Source organism: Ruditapes philippinarum, unplaced genomic scaffold (genome assembly GCF_026571515.1).
Source record: "Ruditapes philippinarum isolate M1 unplaced genomic scaffold, ASM2657151v2 ctg1522_1_1_1_1, whole genome shotgun sequence".
In the NCBI taxonomy this organism is placed as follows: domain Eukaryota; kingdom Metazoa; phylum Mollusca; class Bivalvia; order Venerida; family Veneridae; genus Ruditapes; species Ruditapes philippinarum.
The window spans coordinates 113,627-125,888 of NW_026851755.1; the positions used below are offsets into that span (position 1 = coordinate 113,627).

At 33.1% G+C, this 12,262-nt stretch overlaps 1 protein-coding gene across 1 annotated transcript in view; it reads left to right on the top strand.

The window, feature by feature from the left end:
- Positions 1 to 10,968, top strand: part of LOC132738816 (uncharacterized) — a 36,302-nt gene extending 25,334 nt beyond the window's left edge. Inside the window, exons 9-10 of the mRNA XM_060726423.1 lie at positions 8,478 to 8,621; positions 10,787 to 10,968. Coding sequence (XP_060582406.1) covers positions 8,478 to 8,621; positions 10,787 to 10,968 — 326 coding nt within the window. The remainder of the gene's footprint in view (positions 1 to 8,477; positions 8,622 to 10,786) is intronic.
- Positions 10,969 to 12,262: the final 1,294 nt, after the last annotated feature.

The window sequence follows — 12,262 nt, forward strand, 5'->3', positions numbered from 1 at the left end:
CAAAAATACTGTTTGAATTATTAATAGATAAGTCAGTAAGTCAGTCCTGTTGTTATCATGCCGTGAAGTCACGCGGGCACCTATGCTTTAATTCTGTTACATTAATGGACATTTTTTGGTAAAGCAAATTTTCTTCTTTCTTATTTCCTGCTTAAAGATATATTTTGCATCATAAGCTCTATTTGATTTTCTTGATTTTTATTCCTTTTAAAATTATTTAAATGCCGCCTCGTAAATAGACCTTAATGATCGACGTTCATGGTCAAACAAAATTTTCAAACAAAATTTTGTTATTATATCAATAGTCGATCTATAACAAAAGTTTCGGGTTTTCTTATAGTATCTCACAAATAATATTTGTAAATGTAGACATTATATTGTTCACATAATTGAAACATGATTTCCTTGGTTTAATAATATCTTGTTAAATTCGGACAACTTGGCAATTAAACCACCTCTAAAGTTTTCTCATGATCGTTATTCCATTTGAAATACGTGGAAGTGAAATTTATATAGATTGTCATAGATCATGTATATAATCACAACGTGTTACATACGCAATGATGCATGATCAAAATACTGAAATTCTCAATCGTGCGCTAATAAATTGTCAATGGTACTACATGATTTCAACGGTTGCTATTGAAGTACGCGAATAAACCTGAGTTGAAATCATTACCAAGACGACCTTTTACTATTTGAAATGAAGTTGTCATACAAAGATCAAGTAATTGAATGCCGTATCAATAACATTTACATTTATTATCCTTTGAGGATCGGCTAATGGTTCGGTCAGGACAATAACACTCAGTATCAATATCTGGTACAAAACTATCACATACAATATAGTAAGAGGTTAATACACGGCAAGAGAGGGCCGGAAGGTGATAATCGGCCCGCAAAATGAATAATGGACCCGAGGGCTTTAGCCCGAGGGCCATTATTCATTCAGGGCCGATTATCACCTTCCGGCCCTACTCTGACGTGTATTAATGTCTTTAATACACTTGGTTGATCTAATAGCATTAGAAAAATACAACAAATAGAAATCTACTTTGAAGTTCTTTGGTTGAAATTCTTGTGTTGTGTACGGAGATGTTTACTGTTTGTGTGTTCAAAGAAGCAAGTTTTATTTTCATTTTATTTTTCGGATTGAATGTGTCGTATTATTTCTTCAAATTTCAACAGTAACAAAAATGTGTTTGTACTAAATACGATGTGCTGTCAACCTACTTTCACTTTTACAGTTAATTGTTTCATGACGTTAAATATGACGTCATTGTTTCAGTTTGTGCTCGTGCACATGTTCTGCGGGCTGATAACTAGTTCTCGGCCCCGGGCCGCAAACTCATAATAGGTCACGTGACACTCATAATCAGTTGAAATCATAGGCAATTTTGTTACTATATATAGTAACAAGTGTATTAATCTGGGTTTAAGCCTCTTCTGGCACTATTATCGCCTGCTAATAACGCTCTACCTAACTGTGGTGTAATCATATTTTTTGCTAATATATACATGCAAATAAACAGAGAAACAAATTGATTTCGAAATAACAAATAGCAAAAGGGTTGGGCCCAAGTTCTTACAACATTAGCGATCGGTCCTCCCCTGAAAAAATATATTAATCAACATTGATGGCATTTATATGAGAAAGTGTTACATGTATACATACAAAGCGACCAAAGAAAAAAAGATAAAGACAGATTAACATCAAAAAGGTTTAAACAATGTAAGAAGTAAGTAAGACAGAAAAAATGTATATTTATGTATTTGTATGATAACGACAATGTGAAGGACCCAGCATTTAGCATTATTCGTCAAAGGGAGCAAACATCCAACATAAATGTGTTTGTCAATTATTTATGGTACCAGGTAAGTAAGATTAATACAATCGGCCGATTTACAAAAATATCAGGTGTTTCGAAAACGGTCAGTAGTTTTGATAAATTTTTGGACAGCCGCTAATATTTGTTCATTATTGTTAAGATCCAACGAATTGCTACCCCACAAGCCATTGTTTAGACCATTCATCGATAATTTCGAGATCGTGATTTAAACTAGATTCTATGTAACGCATGTTAATGGATGAAACGGCAAATGAGCTGTTATCTGCGAAAAGAGGTTATACTAATCAAATTTTCGGCAATATCATTGATGAGAAATAAAAGAGGCCCAAAGGCCGATCCCTAGGGTACGCCTGCAGAGATGTCAATTGTTTCGGATAAGTCTGAACCAACAAAGACGGACTGTTTTCTTTCAGAGAAGTAATTGATAGTGCAATTTAATAAATTACCATAAAAAACCATACTGTGTAAGTTTTAAAGTAAGATCTTGATCAAAAACTTTCGATATATCATAAAATATTATACATGTTGATTGTTTTTGTCAAATGATTCACAAATTTGGTGATAAATGTCAATAAGCTGATATACCGTAGAATGTCCGGGTATAAAACCAGACTTAATGGATAGATTAAATTTTTTGAGTGTAAATGATTGAAAACATGTTTAAAAATTACCCTTTCCACACTTTGACCTACACCGCTAATCAATCAGGTAGGTCTATAGTTTGATGGTGAGATTTTGTTACCCTTTTTAAAATTTTAAATCACTTTTGCAAATTTCCAAGCATTTGGATAAATACCTTCAGAGAGAGACCTATTAAGCAATATAGTTAAAGAGTAGAATATACTTATCAAGTTTCTTTTAATAATTTATGAATTATTTCATCAGGCCCGACTTCTTTATTTCAGGCAAAAGTCTAAAGGTTCTTGTGTATTTACGCTAAAACCTTCTCAATTGTTATTTGATTTGTAAACGAATTCCGGAAGATGAGTAGTTGATGAGTCAATTTTTGAAACGGAAGTAAAGTATTCATTTAAGCAGTTGGCCTTTTCGGAATAAGTTGTGAAATGTTTCTCATTATCATTTTGATAATGATAAGAGATTGTATTGAACTAAATGCACTAGAGTTTTCTTTTACTAGTAATTTGACTGTTTTCCAATATTGCCTGGGATAATTATTACATGATTCCTCTAACGAGTATTCCAAATTGCTAAAATAAAATCTTTGGCATGAGTTTTTAAGTTATTGACTTTATAACGGAGACTTTTAAAGGCATTCCAATCATTTAAAGAATTAATTGGTACTGATCACTCGTGTAAAGTTTGTTTGAAATCCCACCAGTAGTTTGATTTGTGAAGGGCGGACAAGATTTTTCTATTTTTAGCTCTGGCGGCCATTTTGTGCAGCCAAGCAAAACGTGCCGGTATTGTGCACAACTAGTGATGGTATGGACCACTCATGTAAAGTTTGTTTGAAATCCCAGCAGTAGTTTGGCCTGTGAAGGCCGGACAAGATTTTTCTATTTTTAGCTCCCATGGCCATTTTGTGTAGCGAAGCGGAATGTGCCGCAACTAAGGATGGTACTGATCACTCCCGTAAAGTTTGGTTGAAATTCCACCTGTAGTTTGACCTGTGAAGGGCGGACAATCTAAATGTGGACGAACGGACAACCGGACAGTCGAACAGGCGTTCTAACGGGACAGTAATAATGTGACTACTCTGTTGTTCTGTCTATTGTTCTTTTTAGCCACACAAAAGAAAATAGCCACATAAAAGCATTACGGAATGAATGACATCAAAGAGAAAGAACTGTTACCTATTGTCCCCTCTAGCCACATTATTACTGTTCTGTGAGAGCGGACGGACGGACAGACATACGGCAAAGGCAAAAACAATATGTCTCCTAAAAATTTTGGGAGACATAATAATGTAGACTTGTGAAAGAGCGTTAACGAGCGTTCGCATTTTGAATATTATAACTTAGCGAATGATTTTTTTTCAAACGGGTAATAGGCATTCCGATAGGTTCTTATTGTGCACCTCTGTCCGCTGATTTGTTTTTAAATTGTGAGCATGTGTTTGGTATGGAACCTGATCTTCTAAATAATAAATGCTATGTTTTTAAACAAGAGGGCCATGATGGCCCTGAGGTCGCTCACCTGTTTAAGCCCCCCCCCCCCACACACACACCCATAAGAAGATGTTTCATGCTAAACATCTAAGCTCTAGCTCAATAGGCTTTTTAAAAGAAGATTTTTTTAAGATTTTACTATACACATATAGTTAAAAACAATGACACCCCTGGGGCGGGGCCAGTTTTGACCCCAGGGCTTTTATTTGAACAAACTTTGTAGACACTTACTAGAAGATGTTTCATGCTTAATATCTAAACTCTAGCTATTTGGGTTTTTCAAAGAAGATTTTAAGTTTTTGCTATACACATATAAGGAAAATCAATGACCCCCGGGGCAGGGCCAATTTTGACCCCAGAGCTTTTATTTGAACAAACTTTGTAGACACTCACTAGAAGATGTTTCATGCTTAATATCTAAACTCTAGCTATTTGGGTTTTTTCAAAGAAGACTTTTTAAGTTTATGCTATACACATATAAGGAAAATCAATGACCCCCGGAGCGGGGCCAATTTTGACCCCAGGGCTTTTATTTGAACAAACTTGGTAGAAACCTATTAGAACATGTTTGACGCTAAATATCTTAGCTCTAGCTCTTCGAGTTCTTTAAAAGAAGATTTTTTTAAAGTTTTTACTATATGCATATAGGGAAAATCAATGACCCCCTAGGGCTGGACCAATTTTGACCCCAGGGCTTTTATTTGAACAAACTTGGTAGACACCTATAAGAAGATGTTTCATGCTAAACATCTAAGCTCTAGCTCATTGGGCTTTTTAAAAGAAGATTTTTTTAAGTTTTTACTATACACATATAGTTAAAAACAATGACACCCCTGGGGCGGGGCCAGTTTTGACCCCAGGACTTTTATTTGAACAAACTTTGTAGACACTTACTAGAAGATGTTTCATGCTTAATATCTAAACTCTAGCTATTTGGGTTTTTTCAAAGAAGATTTTAAGTTTTTGCTTTACACATATAAGGAAAATCAATGACCCCGGGGCGGGGCCAATTTTGACCCTAGGTCTTTTATTTAAACAAACTTTGTAGACACTCAATAGAAGATGTTTTATGCTTAATATCTAAACTCTAGCTATTTGGGTTTTTTCAAAGAAGAATTTTTAAGTTTTTGCTATACACATATAAGGAAAATCAATGACCCCCGGGGCGGGCCAATTTTGACCCCAGGGCTTTTATTTGAACAAACTTGGTAGACACATATTAGAACATGTTTGATGCTAAATATCTTAGCTCTAGCTCTTTGAGTTCTTTAAAAGAAGATTTTTAAGTTTTTACTATATGCATATAGGGAAAATCAATCACTCCCTGGGGCGGGGCCAATTTTGACCCCAGGGCTTTTATTTGAACAAACTTGGTAGACACATATTAGAACATGTTTGATGCCAAATATCTAAGCTCTAGCACTTAGGGTTTTTTAAAAGAAGATTTTTTAAGTTTTTACTATATGCATATAGGGAAAATCAATGACCCCCCGGGGCGGGGCCAATTTTGACCCCAGGGCTTTTATTTGAACAAACTTGGTAGACACTCACTAGAAGATGTTTCATGCCAAATATCTAAGCTCTAGCTCTTATGGTTTTTTAAAAGAAGATATTTAAAGTTTTTTCTTTCGGTTGCCATGGCAACCAGAGTTCTGCATGGAATTAAATTCTTTGAACAATTTTTAAAGGTGACCACCAAAGGAACATTCCTGTGAAGTTTGGATGAAATTGGCCTAGTGGTTTATGAGGAGATGTCATTTAAAGTAAAAGTTTACGGACGACGGACGGACGACGGACGGACGCCGGACGAAAAGCGATCACAAAAGCTCACCCTGTCACTTTGTGACAGGTGAGCTAAAAAAAGTTATAGTCCCATATGACTATCTGTTACGGAAAGCGTTTTCTCATTAACCAGATAGAAAAATCCGTAAATGTTACTAAAAATAGCGGTGTTGGAAAATCTTATCTCACATGGGCTTATCTCACACTCAACGTGCAGCACTTCTAAAAACGTATTCCTACACATACGCGATTCACTCCTAGTTTAACAAAAATGAAACGTCAAAAGGTCAAAATGTATTAAAAATATGTAAGCTAATCTATTAAACGCCACGGAATCAAAATATATTGATATTGATTAACTTTCACACTGCAATGAGTCCTATTCTACCTGGGTCCGCCCTTTTCAATATCGATATGTTACTATAAATAGCACACTTTAAAATGTTAAAATCGGATATTATCACACTTTGCCTGAAAAACATGTTTTCTGTTGTGATAACGATGCTTCTTGATGACGGATCTCATTTTGATATACTTTAATTGAATATTCGGCCAAAATAACCGAAAAAGTAGAAAAATCTTTGCAAACGGTAAACGCTTTCTGTCAACCATAAAAGTATGGGCTTAATTCCTTTCAAACACTTATATTAGACACTTACCGACTTTATTATTGATGTGTTTTATCATGATAACCTTGCTTTTTGATGAGGGATCTCATATTAATTTATTTTGATTGCATTTTTCACACATAAACTTGGTCAGTAGAATTTTTGCGGACGTGCTCAGACTCAAGTAGTTTCACTTCTTGTGTGTCTAGGTGAGTGAGAAAAATAATCATTCATTGGGTTTGATAGAGGATAGGGAAATCCCAACCCTCGGGCAATCGGTTCCATCGGGCTCGTTCCCGATGGAACCAATCACCCTCGGGTTGGGATTTCCCTATCCTCTATCTAACCCATTGATAGATTCAATTATCTTTTTGGGTATGACAACAACTTTTTGTCAATTAACATATTTCTATCTGTAACAATACACCATACACTAAAATCTATTTTTAATTTTGGCGCAGTTGAGTATCCGTATTATGTCACTGGAACCTACAATAATATTGATAAATCTTAATTTGAGCATCATATTTATGATTTAAAACATAAAAATGTGTTACTGGATCTTTAAATGCATATGAATGTAAAACACATATAGCAAATATTAATCGAGCATTTTCTAGAAATTATAAATAATCTAGCTAAAACTGTTATCCAGGTAAGATAAATTAATAAAAGAAAGTGTAACTATATCTTTAAATTATATCAAGATTGGTTGAAAAGTTATTACTTTATTAAATCCAAATTGAGGTCATCTTCAATTTAAAACACATACCAGCCCTATGAAGTTAAAATTTAGTTTGTCAAAATTATAAAATTATGAAAAATGTTACTTTCATCAAATATAAATTGGTTTGGATTGAGAAGTTGGACTTGTTAATCTTTTAGGTGTATTCAACCGTAGGTGGAAGGAGGATATTTAGTGGTCGGCAACCCTATTTAGTTAGTAACTCTCACGTTGTGTAATCCTTTGACACCAGCGCGTGATCAGTGCATGATTTCTTTGTTCTAACCGTATCACAGCGGCATGATAAATTGTTGATTGTTGTCGCCAACTTTCTGCGAGAAGTTGATGCAGATTAAGCATTGAAGCTAAATTAAAATTTACTTAGAATTAAGCTGTACCACCACCTCCCCTCCACCTCCATTTATTGACGATTGATGATTTTGTAGATTATAATTTTTGCATGTAGGCGGTTCTGCTGACCCACCTTTGCTTAGCATTCTTAGTAAAATAATTTGTAATTCAATAGTTCATAAACATTTGGTAAAAATATAAAGATTTATTGTTAAGAACAGTCATTTTAAAAATAAATTACAATTATTCATTCAATTAGTAGTTACTTATTTGTTGTATCCTTAAGTAAATGAACTCACTCTGTGCAGCAGTCATTGGTATTTTAGTCCAACGGATTCCATTCGAATATGTGTGTACAACAAGGAATTGTGTAATTTTATAGGTCTGCAGTATATGTAGTTACAAAGATTATTGGGTATTCTGTAAATAGTTAATTTTGTATTTTCGTTAACTTAACATTGGCTGTTCTATCTGTTTTAAATCAAATTTCTCGTATGTGATAGCCATTTGCTTCTAACAATTGTGTGATAGTGATTTTTAACGTATTCGTAATATTGTAAGTCTGCAGAAAAATAAAATTACAAATGTTTGAAAATTTCAAATGTAAAGGGTCACACCAAACCAAAATATTTTATTCTAGAACTCTTTCGTAATCTCTAATACCATACAAATAACAATACGTACCTGTAATTTAATAAATATTTTATGTAGTATTTTATTATTAATCAATATTCGTCACAAAGATTATAGTTATTGTTATTTTGATTAGATACATTCAAATTATTGTAAGGCAATATAAGTGATTAACCGATATATTAATGGAAAATGTTTATAATGATTCTGGTCGTGCTGCTGAACAGACAGGCTAATAATGTGATAAACATATTAGACAAAACATTTGAAGAAATTGTAAATCACTTTATTGTTTTTCTATTGAAATCTTGGTCTGTATCGATAACTTTCATATTTATTATATTTTACACTAAATGTGCTTTTAAATCATATAACAAATAAAATCATATTTATGATACAGCTTGCGATGAAGGTTATTATGGTCAGAACTGTTCTACGAAATGCAGTGACTATTGTCACGGCGGGAAAGCATACTGTAACAAGGTTGATGGAAACTGCAAACATGGATGCATGGATGGATGGAAAGGACCTTTGTGTGACCAAGGTAATATTTCGTTTAGACTTTTTATGAGATTTATCTCTTAGTTCGTTATTTAAGTTGGTTTCATTTAATAAAGTGGTCCTGTGAAAACAAAAGCTGTAGGTTGAATTATAATTGAACTATTTCTACTAATTTAATGCAACACGCCATTAGAAAATAACAGAAAATTTTCCGTAAAGCACTCGGCAAATTGTGTCGCAACACACGACTTTTTATTTGTCATTAAAGTACCTAGTAAATAATTACTTAAGATATATCTATTAATGTAACGTAATAACTATAACTTTTTATAGTAACAAGTTTTTTCTATGATTGCGGCTGATTATGTCACGTGACCAATTGTGAGTGAGCGGGTAATATCATAATCGACCCGATGAACGCGAGCACATGCAAAAACAGTAACAATGACTTCACATTTGTCATCATCAAAACAGCTAGCTCTGAAGTGAAAGTAGGTTTATACCGCGGATTGCTTATCTTCATGTTTACAACCTTAGGACAATTTGTACAAACAGTTTATTGAAATTTACAGACAAAGACTTCAACAATGTTTTTTCGTGAAAATAAAACTAGCAAGCTTCTTGATTCTAGTAAATTTTGAATAAACATTAGGGAAGTAACTCTTTCTGAGTAACTGAACAGTACAGAGACAGGATTTTAACGAAAGAAAATCAAAGTAATTGAAAATTGTGCTACTATTTTATTTATCTGGAAGGTGATTATTGGTCCTGAATAAATAATTATTCAATTATTGAATAGATATTCGATTATCACCCTCCGGCCCGACTGTGTTGTGCATTTACCTCTTATTATTTGACATGTATAACTCATTGTGTGTGCAGTGCATTGTTCATCAATTCCTGCATCACTTACAAGACGTATACCAAGTGCTCGTCAGTTCATCCATTCGTCGTGCATCCAATTTCAACATAATGTAGTAAATTTAATTTTAGTATACATAAATATACGTTCACTTCCATAGCTTATTATCAAGCATAGAAATTCCATAAATAACAACACAACAGAATGATTATACCTGATTGGCATTCATAACGCGGATATGTCCGTGAGAACTTTTGTAAGAGATATTGGTCAACAATCAGCTGATTATTGAGAAAATTTCACGAACAGAGGATCGATCCTATCGTCATCATCGTCTTTCTGGAAGTCCACTGGCAATAAATGCAATGAGGATACATCGCCTGCATCTAACAATTATCAAACCCGTTCATGTCAAGCAAAAATATCAATGCCAACAAAGTGCCTCCTTGAAAAATGATTAGTATTGCAATACTTTTTTCCTGGTATGACTTAATAGCGTAAAGCACAACTTTTCGCATACGTATTCAGAAAGGACTTTCGTATGCAAGAAGAACAATTATTTCTTAAAATATATTCTAAAGTCATCTTTGAGTAAAATATTTTTTATCGCAGAAATTTATTTAAAATCTATGAAATTCTTACTGAACTGGTCTTATTAGAATAAAAAATGTACAAACTATGTGAAGCTGCATTCTCTATTACAGGTATAGTAAAATTGTTTTTTTTCCTTAAATAACAGCCAGTTTTTAATGACAATGTATATTCATTGTGTGGCCTCCTATAGTGTGAAGTGATTAAAACATAGCATACCTACTTGGTGTGAAAAACAAATAGAGAAAAACGTAATCCCTGAAGAAAGTCCAAATTGATAAAATTGAAATTATTGCAGACTTTGTTTAAGTGCATGTTACCGTATATTCGCCCTTGCACCGGCCTTAGCAGAATCCAACTTTAAAACATGAAAAATGGTGAAATTATGAATTTAGGAAAATCCGCATATGTCGAATTATTTTGATTTTATATTTATAAACTTTATAAAGAGACAGTGTAGCAATTTTAATACTTACACATATCAAATTCGAGCATTATTTATATCTTCATCATTTTGAAAGTATTTTTTAATTTAAAAGACATTAAGGAATTGATAAGATTTTTTTACCCTGTATATAAAAATAAGGCAACATAGAGGACATTATCTATCTGATATGGATATGTTGGAAACGAGGCTGAATAAATAAGATTCGATCAGAAATTGATTTCTATCGAAAAATCATGTATAAATGCTGAAAAATCATTGGTTATGTTTTAAAGGGTTTATAATGGTTATTATTTATAATTTTTCTTAGCATGCTCCAGTGGAAGGTATGGATACAGTTGTGGGTACAAATGTAGCCAACAATGTGATAAACAGGAATGTAACAATATTGATGGGCGCTGTACAAGCGGCTGCATACCAGGATGGACAGGAGAGAAATGTGGGAAAAGTGTGTACTCATTCAATCTTAAATACTTTATAGCAACTGTCTGAGGAATAAAGATAACTTAATAACTTATATTATCATAACATTCTTTCTCACATTGTTTGGTGACCTTTATGGTTTTTATCAGCTAAGTTATCTATAGGTTTCTCAATTTATTAAAATAACTCAATGAAATATTGTTCATTTGTACCTTTTTATAGACCCAACCAGAATTAAACATCATCATAATGAATTATTTTAAGGTATATGTATTGAAAAAAATATTTCTGGGATTTAGTTTATATATACGAGGTTTGATCGTTTCGTTCGTTTATACCCAAATAAAATTTAAACAAGATGCAAAACATGCAATAATTGTTTAATATCACTTCTCAAAAAATCATATACATTTTGTTGTGCATTTAAAAACAATAGAAAGCTGCTAACTACATTTATTTTCTGTTATGCCTTTTCACCATACCCTTTGCAGATACTGACGTCACAACAACTGTATAGGATGATGTTAGATTAATGTCACGTCAAGTTTTCCTTTATAAATTGCGTTAAGCAGAAAAATAAATTTAATATACTTTCCACTGCATCATTGCCTTTTTATATCTACATATCAATCTCTTATACACAGTACCGTAAAATTGTCTTGTCAAACGACTCTTAAGCCTTGGAAGGATCAGTCACTGATTGAGTTATATAATCTCTAATTAATAACATTATTATTAATCTTTGAAAATGTATGTTAATATTTTTAAACAATGTAACAAAGAAGAAATGGGGAAAACAGTTTACTTTAAGATAAATACTAGCATTCACGGACTGACCATGTGTAACTGCATGCCTTAACTATATCCCTCGACACGCCATAAAGACTATAAACATAACATATTGAACATAAGATTTTGGCTTTAAGTGGAAGGAAATACTTTCTTCGTTTACACTCGGACGATTTTCGTTTGTTTCCTGATAAGTTTATTTCTGTTGTTATAAATTTCGAAGAACTAAACGTACCATTCACGGCTTAACCTACGCATGAACGTCTTTGTTGCTCACACCTTCAATTTTTGTATAAAGATTTCGGTGTATGTCAAAACCTTCGGCCTTGGAGAATATCAGATTAGCAAGGACCTTGGATCTTCACCTTAACATGATCCTAAAAGGAAATCAATAAAAGATGAGATAAGATTTACCTGTACATATAATTTTGATAATAATTTCGCCAACTTTATTTATTTGCACTCTTGATAAATTTGCGTTATGCACAACGGACATTATTCATTTCTTTCATGTTTGCATTACTGAATTTAAGTAGATAGGTGAAAATGAAAAATTAAAACAAGTGACGTGATT